Here is a 17638-nt window from a genome sequence, read left to right on the forward strand (position 1 = left end):
AATATGCAATACAAGTTACATGCATTAATCTAAATGCAGGTAAACAACGAGTGTTTTTGGTTTTGCTGTGATGTAACCAAATGGGAGTCGGCGCTTACCCATCTGTGTTCTTGCTTCTTGAAGGCCGATCTTGTGGCCTTTTGTTTGCAACAATCTGACTTTCAGTTCTTCATTCAGTTCTTCATTCATTTGCTTCTTCCACGCAAGGGCAAGATATTGCTCCTGAGGCAAGCATGTCCAGTGGAGAAATCTGACAACTGGTCCACACATTCTCCATTTTCCCCATCCTGAGTACGCCGCCATTAATGCTCGGCTCACACTCCAGGAGAACTGGTGCAAATGAACTTGCTTTCCTTTTCTTGTCGTTTTTTTTTCCTTTAATTGTTGGTACTGCACCCTCTTTCAATATAGGCTTATAGCCAATGCTCCTCTACAGATTAGAGGTTTCATACCAGTCTTCAGTAAAACGTGCAGAGCAGAGACCAGTTTGTAGGCACCCAGTGAATTTCTCACAAAACGCATCCAAATCTTTGCAGTTTGAACATTCTTGGACCATGAATGCAACGTAAATGCACCTTCTGTCATGTTGCTGCACCCGCCAGCAACACATCTACGTGGCATGGCGATAAATTAGCTCAAAATGGAGGATCGGAGTTGCAGTTAGCTCTGTGTTTTAGTATCGCGGAAATGGTGACGAGACCCATAGCCTTCCCGCTGTGACGTCGCAAGTGTCAGGGTCATTCACTCAGATCGCTACCTATATGAATCACTTTAATCATAAAAATTACGATATTAGATTCATTGTTAATGCTTAATGATTCCTATGCCATTCTTGAGGTCTCAAGGCATTTATAAACAAAAAGTGAGGCCATGGCTTTGCACATCTCCTTTAATGATCTATGTAAAGTTATTTGGGCAGCAAGCACTGTTGTTAAAGTACAATATAAATAAAGTTGATTACTAATTTAGCAATAATTTGGTGATAATTTTTCCATGTAAACATTCTGTATCATGTGGTGTGTTTTCTCTCATTTAGCCACAAGTTCTACACCTCGACCGGATTTCACAGAGAAACAACCACCCAAGGAAATTCCAGGTAACCCAATCAGCCTAATATTGGCCCGAGAGCATGGGGTTTTACATTTTGATTCATAATTCATGGAATGCATGTCCTCCAAACAAAATTCCTTATTTGCCCGAGTCCTTCAGATCACCAAAACAAAAAGTCAAGAACCCTTTAGCTCCATCCACTTACATTAGCAAATTTGCAGGAATACCTACGCACACTCCAGATTTCTGCTTTTCATCATAATTATTGTTTGTGTCACAATAAAACAACAATTTGCATCTTTAAAGTGGTCGACATGTTGTGTAAATCAAATGGTGTTAACCCCGAAAAATCCATTTTAATTCCAGCTTGTAATGCAACAAAACAGGACAAAAACCAAGGGGGATGAATACTTTTCCAAGGCACTGTAGAACTCATCTCTTTTCATTAGCATTTGAAGAGACTTAAATTTTTCCAGACTAGATTGTGTGTGTGTGCGTGTGTGTGCGTGTGTGTGCGTGTGTGTGTGTGTGTGTGTGTGTTTTTTATGCCTTTTATTATCTTGGTATTTAAAGTAGATGCACAGAACCTTTATTTTTAAATACATTTCTGAGTGGCTGGTATCTCCATCTTTGACTCTTGTATGGTGCATAAATGGGAATAAAAAAAGATATGTTTTTGAGAGTTAAAATCGACTACAAAGTTGGCATTCGAGCTGCCCCACTGAGCCAGCCAGCCCTGAGTGTGTGATGTCACAGCAGGAACCGGTGCTATAGCCCAAAGCCAGACTTGGCAGGCGAGAGTCGTTGCAATGGCCTCTTCGTTCGGATTTATTGGAGATTCTTCAGATTCCTCAGATAGCAATACATCTGACTGTGATAGTTCTGAAATTGGAGTGTGTGTACATGCTCCTGCTATACACGTAGAACCGTATCAGTTTGAACCATCAGAAAGTGAATCCAATCGTAACACGTCGGCCACAGAGGCCCCTGCCTTACAAAATAAATTCAGAGAACAAAGCCATCTTGAGAATTAGATAGAATTGAACTGACAGTCTCACCTGAGTCTCATGAAAACAGGATAGGCGTTATAACTTATGCAACATACTGTACATGTACATGCATGCATCTTCACTGATAAAATGTAAAAGGCTAATTAAATAATCAGATGAACTGAGACAATCACATTCTGAAGCAAAATAAATTATCTTATACCGGTAACTTAAATTCGCAATACAAGTTACATGAATTAATCTAAATGCAGGTAAACAACGAGTGTTTTTGGGTTTGCTGTGATGTAACCAAATGGGAGTCGGCGCTTACCCATCTGTGTTCTTGCTTCTTGAAGGCCGATCTTGTGGCCTTTTGTTTGCAACAATCTGACTTTCAGTTCTTCATTCAGTTCTTCATTCATTTGCTTCTTCCACGCAAGGGCAAGATATTGCGCCTGAGGCAAGCATATCCAGTGGAGAAATCTGACAACTGGTCCACACATTCTCCATTTTCCCCATCCTGAGTACGCCGCCATTAATGCTCGGCTCACACTCCAGGAGAACTGGTGCAAATGAACTTGCTTTCCTTTTCTTGTCGTTTTTTTTTCCTTTAATTGTTGGTACTGCACCCTCTTTCAATATAGGCTTATAGCCAATGCTCCTCTACAGATTAGAGGTTTCATACCAGTCTTCAGTAAAACGTGCAGAGCAGAGACCAGTTTGTAGGCACCCAGTGAATTTCTCACAAAACGCATCCAAATCTTTGCAGTTTGAACATTCTTGGACCATGAATGCAACGTAAATGCACCTTCTGTCATGTTGCTGCACCCGCCAGCAACACATCTACGTGGCATGGCGATAAATTAGCTCAAAATGGAGGATCGGAGTTGCAGTTAGCTCTGTGTTTTAGTATCGCGGAAATGGTGACGAGACCCATAGCCTTCCCGCTGTGACGTCGCAAGTGTCAGGGTCATTCACTCAGATCGCTACCTATATGAATCACTTTAATCATAAAAATTACGATATTAGATTCATTGTTAATGCTTAATGATTCCTATGCCATTCTTGAGGTCTCAAGGCATTTATAAACAAAAAGTGAGGCCATGGCTTTGCACATCTCCTTTAATGATCTATGTAAAGTTATTTGGGCAGCAAGCACTGTTGTTAAAGTACAATATAAATAAAGTTGATTACTAATTTAGCAATAATTTGGTGATAATTTTTCCATGTAAACATTCTGTATCATGTGGTGTGTTTTCTCTCATTTAGCCACAAGTTCTACACCTCGACCGGATTTCACAGAGAAACAACCACCCAAGGAAATTCCAGGTAACCCAATCAGCCTAATATTGGCCCGAGAGCATGGGGTTTTACATTTTGATTCATAATTCATGGAATGCATGTCCTCCAAACAAAATTCCTTATTTGCCCGAGTCCTTCAGATCACCAAAACAAAAAGTCAAGAACCCTTTAGCTCCATCCACTTACATTAGCAAATTTGCAGGAATACCTACGCACACTCCAGATTTCTGCTTTTCATCATAATTATTGTTTGTGTCACAATAAAACAACAATTTGCATCTTTAAAGTGGTCGACATGTTGTGTAAATCAAATGGTGTTAACCCCGAAAAATCCATTTTAATTCCAGCTTGTAATGCAACAAACCAGGACAAACACCAAGGGGGATGAATACTTTTGCAAGACACTGTAGAACTCATCTCTTTTCATTAGCATTTGAAGAGACTTAAATGTTTCCGGACTAGATTGTGTGTGTGTGTGTGTGTGTGTGTGTGTGTGTGTGTGTGTGTGTGTGTGTGTTTATGATGGTTTTATGCCTTTTATCATCTTGGGATTTAAAGTAGATGCACAGAACCTTTATTTTTAAATACAATTCTGAGCGGATGGTATCTCCATCCTGGACTCTTGTATGGTGCATAAGTGGGAATAAAAAATAGATACTGTATGTTTTTGAGAGTTAAAATCGACCACAAAGTTGGCATTCGAGCTGCCCCACTGTGCCAGCCAGCCCTGAGTGTGTGATGTCACAGCAGGAACCGGTGCTATAGCCCAAAGCCAGACTTGGCAGGCGAGAGTCGTTGCAATGGCCTCTTCATTCGGATTTATTGGAGATTCTTCAGATTCCTCAGATAGCAATACATCTGACTGTGATAGTTCTGAAATTGGAGTGTGTGTACATGCTCCTGCTATAAAATGTAAAAGACTAATTATATAATCAGATGAACTGAGACAATCACATTCTGAAGCAAATTAAATAATCTTATACCTTTAACTTAAATACGCAATACAAATTACATGCATTAATCTAAATGCAGGTAAACAAGTGTTGTTTTGCTGTGATGTAACCAAATGGGAGCCGGAGCTTACCCATCTGTGTTCTTGCTTCTTGAAGGATGATCTTTTGGCCGATTGTTTCAAAACAATCTGATTTCAATTCTTCATTCATTTGCTTCTTCCACACAAGGGCAAGATATTGCTCCTGAGGCAAGCATATCCAGTGGAGAAATCTGACGACTGGTCCACACATTCTCCATTTTCTCCATCCTGAGTACGCCACCATTAATGCTTGGCTCACACTCCAGGAGAACTGGTGCAAATGAACTTGCTTTCCTTTTCTTGTAGTTTTTTTTTCCTTTAATTTTTGGTACTGCACCCTCTTTCAATATAGGCTTATAGCCAATGCTCCTCTACAGATTCGAGGTTTCATACCAGTCTTCAGCAAAACGTGCAGAGCAGATACCAGTTTATAGGCATCCAGTGAATTTCTCACAAAACGCATCCAAATCTTTGCAGTTTGAACATACTTGGACCATGAATGCAACATAAATGCACCTTCTGTCATGTTGCTGCACCCGCCAGCAACACATCTACGTGGCATGGCGATAAATTAGCTCAAAATGGAGGATCGGAGTTGCAGTTAGCTCTGTGTTTTAGTATCGCGGAAATGGTGACGAGACCCATAGCCTTCCCGCTGTGACGTCGCAAGTGTCAGGGTCATTCACTCAGATCGCTACCTATATGAATCACTTTAATCATAAAAATTACAATATTAGATTTATTGTTAATGCTTAAAATGATTCCTATGCCATTCTTGAGGTCTCAAGGCATTTATAAACAAAAAGTGAGGCCATGGCTCTGCATATCTCCTTTAATGATCGATGTAAAGTACTTTGGGCAGCAAGCGCTGTTGTTAAAGTACAATATAAATAAAGTCGATGGCTAATTTGGCCATAATTTGGTGATAATTTATTCCATGTATACATCCTGGGTAATGTGATGTGTTTTCTTTCATTTAGCAAGAAGTTCTCCACCTAAAAAGGATGTCAGAGAGAAACAACCACCCAAGGAAATTCCAGGTAACCCAATCAGCCTAATATTGGCCCGAGAGCATGGGGTTTTACATTTTGATTCATAATTCATGGAATGCATGTCCTCCAAACAAAATTCCTTATTTGCCCGAGTCCTTCAAATCACCAAAACAAAAAGTCAAGAACCATTTAGCTCCATCCACTTACATTAGCAAATTTGCAGGAATACCTACGCACACTCCAGATTTCTGTTTTTCATCTTTGTTATTGTTTGTGTCACAATAAAACAACAATTTTCATCTTTAAAGTGGTTGGCATATTGTGTAAATCAAATGGTGTTAACCCCGAAAAATCCATTTTAATTCCAGCTTGTAATGCAACAAACCAGGACAAACACCAAGGGGGATGAATACTTTTGCAAGACACTGTAGAACTCATCTCTTTTCATTAGCATTTGAAGAGACTTAAATTTTTTCCAGACTAGATTGTGTGTGTGTGTGTGTGTGTGTGTGTGTGTGTGTGTGTGTGTGTTTATGATGGTTTTATGCGTTTTATCATCTCGGGATTTAAAGTAGATGCACAGAACCTTTATTTTTAAATACAATTCTGAGCTGATGGTATCTCCATCCTTGACTCTTGTATGGTGCATAAGTGGGAATAAAAAATAGATACTGTATGTTTTTGAGAGTTAAAATCGACCACAAAGTTGGCATTCGAACTGGCCCGCTGAGCCAGCCAGCCCTGAGTGTGTGATGTCACAGCAGGAACCGGTGCTATAGCCCAAAGCCAGACTTGGCAGGTGAGAGTCGTTGCAATGGCCTCTTCATTCGGATTTATTGGAGATTCTTCAGATTCCTCAGATAGCAATACATCTGACTGTGATAGTTCTGAAATTGGAGTGTGTGTACATGCTCCTGCTATACACGTAGAACCATATCAGTTTGAACCATCAGAATGTGAGTCCGATAGTAACACGTCGGCCACAGAGGCCCCTGCCTTACAAAATAAATTCAGAGAACAAAGCCATCTTGAGAATTAGATAGAATTGAACTGATAGTCTCACCTGAGTCTCATGAAAACAGGATAGGCGTTATAACTTATGCAACATACTGTACATGTACATGCATGCATCTTCACTGATAAAATGTAAAAGGCTAATTATATAATCAGATGAACTGAGACAATCACATTCTGAAGCAAATTAAATTATCTTATACCGGTAACTTAAATATGCAATACAAGTTACATGCATTAATCTAAATGCAGGTAAACAAGTGTTGCTTTGCTGTGATGTAACCAAATGGGAGTCGGCGCTTACCCATCTGTGTTCTTGCTTCTTGAAGGCCGATCTTGTGGCCGATTGTTTCAAAACAATCTGATTTCAATTCTTCATTCAGTTCTTCATTCATTTGCTTCTTCCATGCAAGGGCGAGATATTGCTCCTGTGGCAAGCATATCCAGTGGAGAAATCTGACTACTGGTCCACACATTCTCCATTTTCTCCATACTGAGTATGCCGCCATTAATGCTTGGCTCACACTCCAAGAGAACTGGTGTGTAATGATTGTTGGAAGTGGGTGTGGCACAGAAGCACATCAGGCCAGAACTGAGTGTTACAAAAACTCTTTTTAATAATAGCTTTTCAGCTTTCCACACTCTCCCAGCCATGCATGCACACACACAAGTGTTCTTGTGGGAGAGAGATCCCCCTTTCTCTGCTCTCTCTCTCCTTTTGAAGGGTGCGGTCGCTGGGGGAGACACACAAACACAGGTTAATTCACGTCAGGTGCAGTAATTCTGCGACTTACCTTCCCTGACTCCGCCCTCCATTCACAGACCGACGCTTTACCATGCCCCCGCTGCCACATACCACCACTGCCCGAATCAGGCCGGGGAGCCGTACGGCCTGCAGCTGACTCCCCCCTCCTTGACAGGAGAGGAAATCCGCCACAACCATCTGTGCCCATGGCCTGTGGACCATGTCGAACTTAAACGGCTGGAGTGTCAGACACCAATGGGTGATCCGCGTGTTGACATCCTTCATGCGGTGGAGCCACTGCAGGGGCGCGTGGTCTGAACAGAGGGTGAAAGGGCGCCCCAGCAGGTAGTAGCAGAGGGCAAGGACCGCCCACTTGATGGCGAGGCATTCCTTTTCTATTGTGCTATACCTGCCCTCATGCACTGACAGCTTCCAGCTGACGTACAGCACTGGACGGTCCTCCCCCTCCACCTCCTGGGACAGAACAGACCCCAGCCCTCTGTCTGACGATTCCATCTGTAAAACAAAGGGGAGAGAAAAGTCAGGGGACTGCAACAGTGGCCCCACACACAGTGCAGCCTTTACCTCAGAAAAAGTCCGCTGGCATTGCTTCGTTCACTGGACCAGATCTGGAGCCCCCTTTTTAGTGAGATCAGTCAGCAGGCTGGTGATGTCCGAATAATTAGGTATAAACCTTTAATAGTAGCCAGCCAGCCCCAAGAACTGTCTTACCCCCTTTTTGGTCTTGGGCCTCGGGCAGGCCGCAATCGCTGCTGTCTTATTGATTTGGGGACGCACCTGCCCATTGCCCAAGTGGAAGCCCAGATACCATACTTCCACCCGCCCAATCGCACACTTCTTCAGGTTGGCTGTGAGACCCGTTTGCCTCAGCAACCTAAGCATGGCCCTTACGTGGTCTAAATGCTGTGGCTAGTCATTACTATAAATAATTATAGATATAATTATATCGTCCAAGTATGCGGCCACGTAGGTGGCATGGGGGCAGAGGACCCTATCCATAAGCCGCTGGAAGTGTGACGAACTGGTGTAAGCCAAACAGTGTGGAAAAGGCCATTTTTTCTCGGGATAGCGGAGTCAAGGGGATCTGCCAATAACCCTTTGTCAAATCCTGTGTCGAATAAAAACGAACCATGCTTAGTTGATCGAGCAACTCATCAATTCAAGGCATTGGGTACGCGTCGAATTTAGACACCGCATTGACTTTTCTATAATCCGCACAGAACTGGACCGACCCGTCGGCCTTGGGAACCAAAACCACCGGGCTGCTCCAGTCACTGTGGGACTCCTCGATGATGCACATTTCGACTCAAGTTCTTCCTGAACCACTTTTTTTTGTGTTCAGGCAGTCTGTAAGGGCGGCTGTGCACTTCTACCCCCGGGGGCATCTCATTGTGGTGTTCCATGAGGTGGGTGCGGCCGGGCAGGGGCGAGAACATCTCATCTCATCATCTCTAGCTGCTTTATCCTGTTCTACAGGGTCGCAGGCAAGCTGGATCCTATCCCAGCTGACTACGGGCGAAAGGCGGGGTACACCCTGGACAAGTCACCAGGTCATCACAGGGCTGACACATAGACACAGACAACCATTCACACTCACATTCACACCTACGCTCAATTTAGAGTCACCAGTTAACCTAACCTGCATGTCTTTGGACTGTGGGGGAAACCGGAGCACACGGGGGAAACCCACACGGACACGGGGAGAACATGCAAACTCCACACAGAAAGGCCCTCGCCGGCCATGGGGCTCAAACCCGGACCTTCTTGCTGTGAGGCAACAGCGCTAACCACTACACCACCATGCCACCAGGGCGAGAACACGTCAGAAAATTCTGTCTGCAACTGGGCGACCTCCGTGAGTTGGGTCGGAGAGAGCTGGTCTCCACAGGGGACTGGAGCAGTAGGTGATGTCAATTTTCCCTTTTGAACCTCCGGCCCCAGCTCCGCCTTCTCTGGAACCACCGACACCAATGCCATGGGGACCTCCTCGTTCCAAAGTTTTAACAGATTGATGTGGTAAATCTGTAACGCCCTGCCCCTGTCCATTCACCTCACCTCATAGTCGATGTCCCCGACTCGCCATGTGACCTCAAAGGGTCCTTGCCACCTGGCAATCAATTTGGAGCTCGACGTGGGCAACAACACGAGTACTTTATCTCCCGGTGTGAATTCCCTAAGGCGCGTGACCCTGTCGTACAGATGGACTTGACGTTCTTGGGTCTGCCTCAAATTCTCCTGGGTTAGGTGCGTGAGTGTGTGGAGTTTGGCGCGCAGGTCAATAACGTACTGAATTTCATTCTTACTTGTTGAAGGTCCCTTCTCCCAATTTTCACGCAGCACACCTAGAATGCCACGCGACTTACGCCTGTATCATAATTCGAATGGGGAGAACTCTGTGGAGGCTTGTGGGACCTCTTGCACTGCAAATAACAGGGGCTCGAACCATTTATACCAGTTGTGTGCGTCTTCGTTTACAAATTTCCGAATTATGTTCTTGAGAGTGGGGTTGAACCGTTCGACTAAGCCATCCATTTGTGGGTGATAACTGCTGGTGCGGATCGGCTTAATTCCCAGTAACCCATACAGTTTGTGCAGTGTGCATGACAAACATGATGCCTTGATCAGTCTGAATCTCTTTGGGGATTCCGACTCGGAAGATGACGTGGAAGAGCGCCTCTGCAATACTACGTGCCGAGATATTCTGAAGTGGCACTGCTTCCGGATATTGCGTTGCATAGTCCACCAGAACTAAAATAAAGTGATATCCTCGTGTTGACCGATCTAATGGTCCGATGAGATCCATCCCAATTCTTTTGAACGGGGTCTCGATTAATGGCAGAGGGCACAAAGGCGCTTTTGGAATGGCTGCTGGATTTACTAACTGGCATTCGTGGCATGCCGTACTTGACCTACGGACATCGCTGCGAATCCCTGGACAATAGATCCGGGCCATTATTCGGGCTAGTGTCTTATCCTGGCCTAAGTGTCCAGCCATGGGATTAAAGTGAGCCGCCTGGAATATAAATTCCCAGTGGCTATTTGGGATTAAAAGCTGCATTATCGGGGTCACGTGGGACCGACGAGCATGATGGTCAGAGAACTCTGAGCTCTTCACAAATCCCCAAATTCCATTAATTTTTCGGGCTCTTTTGTTTTCCAATTTAGCATTTATCAACGGCATAGATGTAACAGTCTACAATATGTCGAAGAGTCAGACTCAGTTTTTGTCTCTGAGTGCTTCTCCCAGAGGGAAACGTTTGAAGCCTGCCATGGATGGTAGCAGTAATGACGCCATCTTGCTAGCACTTGAGCAACAACAAGGTAAACTTGAGGCTATGATGGAGAGGGTGCTTCATGCTGCACTTGGTAGTGTGAAAGACTTGGTCAATGCATTACAAAAGGACTTGCTAGAACATATGACAGCGATGAAAGGCCTGGGTGAGAAAGTGGACCGCATTCAGTCAGAAACTCGGGGGCTGAAACGAGATTTTATTGCCGTCAAAACAGATGTGGAAAAGCTTCAAGACAAGCTGGCAGAGTTGGATGATCATGGTAGACGGAACAACATGAGGCTAGTGAATTTAGGAGCGAACAGAGAGGGAGGAGATGCCATCAGATTCCTGCAGGAAATGCTGCCTAAATGGATCCCCTCTCTTGGAACAAAAGTCGTACATATTGAAAGAGCACATCGAATCTACTCCAACACGCCCAAGAAACCCAATCGTCCTCAGACTCTCATATTCAAAGTTCTAAACTACCAGGACCGTCAGGCCATTCTGCATACTTCCATCTACATAACATTAATTGTCTCCGCCCCCTCTCACCCCCCATACTGCCTCCATCCTTGTTTCCAGCCTTGTGACCTCCTAGATTGACTACTGCAACTCTCTTCTTTTTGGCCTCCCTCAAAAGTCCCTCCATAAACTCCAACTGGTCCAGAACTCTGCTGCCCGTATCATCACTAAAACCTCCTCTTATCACCACATCACCCCCATCATCCGGCAACTCCACTGGCTCCTGGTTAAGCAACATATAGAATTCAAACTCCTCCTGTATACCTTCAAGGCCATCCACAACCTCGCCCTTCCATAATTGTCCAACTTTCTTCACATCGCCAGTCCAGCCCGTTCCCTTCGTTCCTCCTCTTCCATCTACCTCACTGTCCCCTCTGCCCGCCTCAGCACCATGGGGAGCAGAGCTTTCAGCCGCTCTGCTCCCCACCTCTGGAACTCTCCACTTCCTCATATCTGTAACTCTGACTCTCTCCCCATCTTCAAGTCTAAACTCAAAGCTCACCTGTTTAAGATTACTCACTCATTTTAACTTTTATTACACTCTCCATTGTTTCTTTTATGCATGTTGATTTTATTTATTGTTTTTTATTCATTGTACAGTGTCCTTGAGTGTCTGGAAAGGCACTTATAAATAAATTATTATTATTATTATTATTATTAATGATAATAATAATAATAATAATAATAATAATAATCCTTAAGCTCCATCCACTTATATTAGCTAATTTGCAAAATCTCAGTCTTGCCCTAGCATTTTTGGCCTACATTCCCAAATTGTGTGTCAAACTAATTTACTGAGTGTGAGCTGAAATAATTATTAAAAATGTTATTCATGAACTGTATGGCTGCCACACGCCAATCAAGTGTAAGGAGGTGGAGCCTAATTTACTCAAACAAATTCCCTTCATGGATTCACACAAAAACTTGACATGCATACACAGGACAAGATTCTAAGACCATATGCAAAGTTTGGGGTGTGGCCATACATATGGGTGGAGCTAAGGTCAAAAAACTGTTTCTCAGGAATCAGAAATTTGGTCTGCTGCATCTATGTGCTAAAACTGTTCGTGATTTTTCTCTCTCTTTTTTTTGATGACCTAATTACTTTAAAAAATGGCCTCCATCAGCCAATCAGTTTTCAGCAGCCATTTGACAGAGTTCCCATCAAGCTATCATCATAAATCTCGCATCATAGTTTCAAAGATGGGCCGCATCACACCTGATGGAATTTCATTCAAATTTGCCACTAGGAGGTGCTATTCATGTTCATTGTGTTTGGAGTGAAGTTCAAATCACTTTTTCTGTGGACCCAAAAATCCAAATGTGCTGAAATTTGGTGTGCTGTATTGTCCTGCTAATCTGTAGTTATATGTTTAATCATGACTGATTTATAGTGCCCTCCACAATTATTGGCACCTCTAATTATATGAGTAAAAAAAAAGGTTAAAAATCCACCTTTTGTTGAAATAGCTTCATCTTACAATAAAAATGAGTAAAATCTCATCTCATCTCATTATCTCTAGCCGCTTTATCCTGTTCTACAGGGTCGCAGGCAAGCTGGAGCCTATCCCAGCTGACTACGGGCGAAAGGCGGGGTACACCCTGGACAAGTCGCCAGGTCATCACAGGGCTGACACATAGACACAGACAACCATTCACATTCACACCTACGGTCAATTTAGAGTCACCAGTTAACCTAACCTGCATATCTTTGGACTGTGGGGGAAACCGGAGCACCCGGAGGAAACCCACGCGGACACGGGGAGAACATGCAAACTCCACACAGAAAGGCCCTCGCCGGCCCCGGGGCTCGAACCCAGGACCTTCTTGCTGTGAGGCGACAGCGCTAACCACTACACCACCGTGCCGCCAAAATGAGTAAAATCCAACCTTTAATTGAAATCAATTAATTCAAAGCAAAACACTCCTCAATAAATAATTCTTATATTGCCGATTTGCTATGACCACATACTGTATCATGATCACAGAGTTCCTGTGACCAGCTTCTTTTATCCACTGTAAGGTCCCAGTTGAAAACAAAGCATGACTGCGCACTCGCAGTGGCATCACCAAAGTTCTAGAATAGTTTACCATTGCATATGAGGTTTTCTTCTATTATTTGCATCTTTAAATCTGCATTTAAAACTCATCTCTTTTCATTACCATTTGAAGATACATAAATTTATTCTAGAACAGATTGTGTATGTGTGCTGTATTTTGGTTTTATGCCTTTTATCATCTTGTTCTTTAATGACCGCTGTCTTTGCTCAGCAAGGGCTGTTGTTAAAGTGCTATGTAAATAAAGTTCATGGCTTATTTGGTGATAATTTAATCTATGTAGCCATCCTGTGGAATGTGTTGTGTTTTCTTTCATTAAGTCACACCTTCTGCACCTAAACCGGATTTCGGAGTGGAAGTTCCAGGTAATCCAATCAGCCCAATGGGATTTTATGTTTTGGTTCATATCTCATGTAATGTGAGTCCTACAAACAAAATTCTTCATGATCCTGGTTCCTTGTGACAGCCCGAACAAAGAAAGAAAGAAAGAAAGAAAGAAAGAAAGAAAGAAAGAAAGAAAGAAAGAAAGAACCTAGGATTTTATGGCTAACATTCCCAAATGTTGTGGTAAGATAAATTATTGAGTGTGAACAGAAATAATAACCAAAAACTTGTTGACATTTCTAAATGGTATGGCTGCCACACATCAATCAATTCTCAGGAGGTGGAGCCTAATTTACTCGAACAGATTGTCTTCAAGGATTCACACAAAAACTTGATATGCAGACACAGGACAAGATTCAGGGACCAAATGTAAAATTTGAGGCTTGGCCCTACACTGCATCTACCGTATGTGCTAATCTGTTAGAGGATATTTTTTATAACATAATTACTTAAAAAAAAAACTTGACCACCATCAGTCAATCACATTTTCAACAGGCATTTGACCTGTGTGTGTGTGTGTGTGTGTGTGTGTGTGTGTTGTTTGTTCTGTCACTTTTAAAACATCTGGATCATGCTTTGGATCCTGGATGACCAACCCACTGGCTACAGAGAAAGCTTATAGAGTGAGTGAATACACACACCAATCTCACTATATACATTTGGTGAAATTCAGACTTGATTTAAATGTCAAAGTGACAAATTAATCCTGAAATTGTGGTATTGAAACCTCAGATATAACTGCAGACTTGCACACCATGCAGACAGATGTGCACAGGGGGCGGAATTTGAGTACAACAAAGATGTGTCTCAGTGATGCACAGTTCTGACCTTGATTAGAAGCTTTTTTTTTGCACAATGTCTGCTTTTGTGAGGAATAGTCCAGTGACACTATGACAGTCATTACATGTCCCCTTTACATGTATGTTTTAGGCTTGAAATACTGTACAACCTCTTTTCAAAGAAAAAATGGTTGGGATTCAAAACAGAATGTGATGGTCTGCAAATCATGAAAACCCTATATTTCATTGAAAATTGTACACAGACAACATATTAAATGTTGAAATTGGATTTTTTTTTTGAAAATGTGTGCATTTTGAATATGATAATTCCAAAAAAAAGTTGGAATAGGGCATGTTTACCATTGTTTTGCATCACCTCTACTTTTTAAAACACTATGTAAATGTTTGGGATCTGAGGAGACCAATTGCTGTCATTTTGAAAAGGAAATGTCCTGTTCTTCCCTGGTATACAATTTCAGTTGCTCAACAGTTCAGGGTCTCCTTTGTCATATTTTGCACTTCATAATGCACCAAATGTTTTAAATGGGAGACAGGTCTGGACTGCAGGCAGGCCAGTTTAGCACCTGGACTCATTCAATAAAATTTATCAGTTTCAATATTTGATACATTGTCTTTGTCTCATCTCATCTCATTATCTGTAGCCACTTTATCCTGTTCTACAGGGTCGCAGGCAAGCTGGAGCCTATCCCAGCTGACTACGGGCAAAAGGCAGGGTACACCCTGGACAAGTCGCCAGGTCATCACAGGGATGACACATAGACACAGACAACCATTCACACTCACATTCACACCTACGGTCAATTTAGAGTCGCCAGTTAACCTAACCTGCATGTCTTTGGACTGTGGGGGAAACCAGAGCACCAGGAGGAAACCCACGCGGACACGGGGAGAACATGCAAACTCCGCACAGAAAGGCCCTCACCAGCCACGGGGCTCGAACCCGGACCTTCTTGCTGTGAGGCGACAGCACTAACCACTACACCACCATGCTGCCACGCATTGTCTTTGTACTATTTTCAATTAAATATAGGGACGGCATGGTGGTGTAGTGGTTACCACTGTCACCTCACAGCAAGAAGGTTCTGGATTCGAGTCCAGCAGCTGGCAGGGGCCTTTCTGTGTGGAGTTTGCATGTTCTCCCTGTGCCTGTGTAGGTTTCCTCCGGGTGCTCCAATTTCCCCCAAAGTTCAAAAACATGGTTAGGTTAACATGGGGCAGCCATGGGCTGAAGTGCCCTTGACCAAGGCACCTAACCCCCAACTACTCCCTGGGTGCTGTAGTGTAGCTGCCCACTGCTGTGTGTGTGTGTGTGTGTGTGTGTGTGTGTGTGTGTGTGTGTGTGTGTGTTCACTGCTTCAGATGGGTTAAATGCAGAGAGGAATTTCACGGTGCTTATGTTTGTGCTTTTAGTGTATGTGTGACAAATAAAGGCTTCTTGGCTTCTTCTTCACAAAACATTTCATTCTGTTTTTATTGACATTTTACACCATATCCCAGCATTTTTTGGAAACAGGGTTGTATCAGGGATTTATATTCTGATTTTGTACATTATGGCGGCATAGTCAAGCACTCGTAGTTCTCAAATTCTTTTGATATTCCGGCCTCACATCTGTAGCAAAGGCAAACAACCTCCTAATCACCTGAGTTACACAGAGTTTTATTTCATCTGTCTTACTGACAATATTCCTTTTTTAACATCAGTACAAAAAAGTCCCAGTCCAGCAATTTTCTGTGAAAGGGAATCATTGGAATTGTGTTGTCTACAGATCCATAACACCAAATCTTTTCTTTACTGCAGTGTGAATTGTGAGACCACCTTCGCAGTTGAAGTGGCTGGTTGTCCTGTTAAAGATGTGCCAACACAGCCCTGGCCTATTGGAAGGAGTGACTGATATCATATAATTAAAGAGCAACTTAAACTCAGCTGAGTTGTTAAATTCTGTCTTCATTAATTAATAGTGTGCGCCTTTTATGTTTGTTATTTTGTGTATTGTAATTGTATCCTGGTCAAGACAATAAAGCTTGTGAGCATTTTGTGAGTCAAAGTTTACTATTGCCGCTTTTCCACTACAAACGCGGCTGAGTCGGGCTGAGCCGTGCCGTGCTGAGTCGGGCTGAGTCGAGCTGAGCGGGGCTGTTGGAGTTGCATTTCGACTACAACCGCGCTGAACCGTGCTGGCTGGAAGTGGGTGGACACATTGGGTGGAGTTAGCGAAAGTGGGTGGACGTCACGTGATGTCGTTAAGCAGCGCAAACAGTGACATCAGTGAGCTTTTAAGCGGTAGTCTCACAACCCGAATAGTAAACAATAAATATGGAGGACATGGAGTCGTTAGTGTTGCTGGTCTTGGTGCTGTGGCTTGTTGTCACCAACAACGCCAACAGATACTGGCAAGAGCGTATAGATGAGGCGAGGCGGCACATAAGGCTTCAGAAATTCTCGTAATTCGTAATTCTTCTCCTTCCGGGTTTACGGTGTTTACAGATCCCAGCGGGCTCGCGGGGCGTGTGTGGGCATGTGAGGACACTCCTCCTCACCAATCAGTGCACAGGGGAGTGTCTGCTCACGCCCCCAGCCTCAGTCGGCTCGCTTTGGCTCGCTTCAGCCCCACTCCAAAACGGTGCGAGTTTTAGGGGCTAAGCAGGGCTGAAGCGAGCTGAGTCGTGCTGGTTTTTGGTAGTCGAAACGCGAGCCGTGTCGGGCTGAAGTGAGCTGAAGCGAGCTGAAGTGAGCTGAAAAAGGGTAGTGGAAAAGGGCCATATTTTAGGCTTCTGATGAATTGAAAACAGATGTTTTACTACTGTACAAAAGGTGGTTAAGCACTATAGTGAACTTTATCAATAAAAAAGGACATATTTACAAAGCATATTTATTTAAACAACTTACAGACACTCCAGCCAGCTAATAAATTTTACCATACCAAACATTTTTTCAGTCTCTCCTTGGAATACAGGGCTCCCAGAGACAGTGTGTGGATCCAGGGCCAGGTGAAGACAATCCAGATAAATTCCAATTTATCACATACTGACCCCGATGTTTGACTTAAGACAGGTATAATGAATTAATACCATTGGCTCACCATTTAAAAGAGGACCTTTCTTGCTTTGGCTGTTGTGAACTCTTCAGTGATTTTGGAGTAATCCATTTGCGACATATTTGGTGCCTAGTTGAAATTTCAGCCAGTTCAATCAAATGATTTTGTGATGTTGTTGATCACAGGTAGTTCATTACAAATTTGAAATATGAAAAACTCCTCTGTTCTGATTCCTGAACTTTCCTGGGCAAACAGTCCCCTTTATTCTCCACCATTTCTCAGGAGATGCCAATTCCACCTTGACCTTTGTTTTTTAGCAATTTCCATGCACCTGTACATGAAGCCACTCAGCCATTCTCTCTTAATTCTTGTAAAAAAAAAAATACAACCACTGCTTGGGTTTCATTTCTGATCATCTCCA

General features: G+C 43.2%; 1 protein-coding gene across 1 annotated transcript in view; it reads left to right on the forward strand.

Moving 5' to 3' along the window:
- LOC132886184 (uncharacterized) overlaps nucleotides 1–16186 on the forward strand; it is a 112558-nt gene extending 96372 nt beyond the window's left edge. The window contains exons 13-18 of the mRNA XM_060920755.1: nucleotides 1037–1096; nucleotides 3309–3368; nucleotides 5355–5414; nucleotides 13319–13363; nucleotides 13992–14005; nucleotides 15981–16186. Of these exons, the coding sequence (XP_060776738.1) occupies nucleotides 1037–1096; nucleotides 3309–3368; nucleotides 5355–5414; nucleotides 13319–13363; nucleotides 13992–14005; nucleotides 15981–16074 (333 nt within the window). The 3' untranslated portion in view covers nucleotides 16075–16186. The remainder of the gene's footprint in view (nucleotides 1–1036; nucleotides 1097–3308; nucleotides 3369–5354; nucleotides 5415–13318; nucleotides 13364–13991; nucleotides 14006–15980) is intronic.
- Nucleotides 16187–17638: the final 1452 nt, after the last annotated feature.

This window comes from Neoarius graeffei, chromosome 1 (genome assembly GCF_027579695.1).
Source record: "Neoarius graeffei isolate fNeoGra1 chromosome 1, fNeoGra1.pri, whole genome shotgun sequence".
NCBI lineage: Eukaryota > Metazoa > Chordata > Actinopteri > Siluriformes > Ariidae > Neoarius > Neoarius graeffei.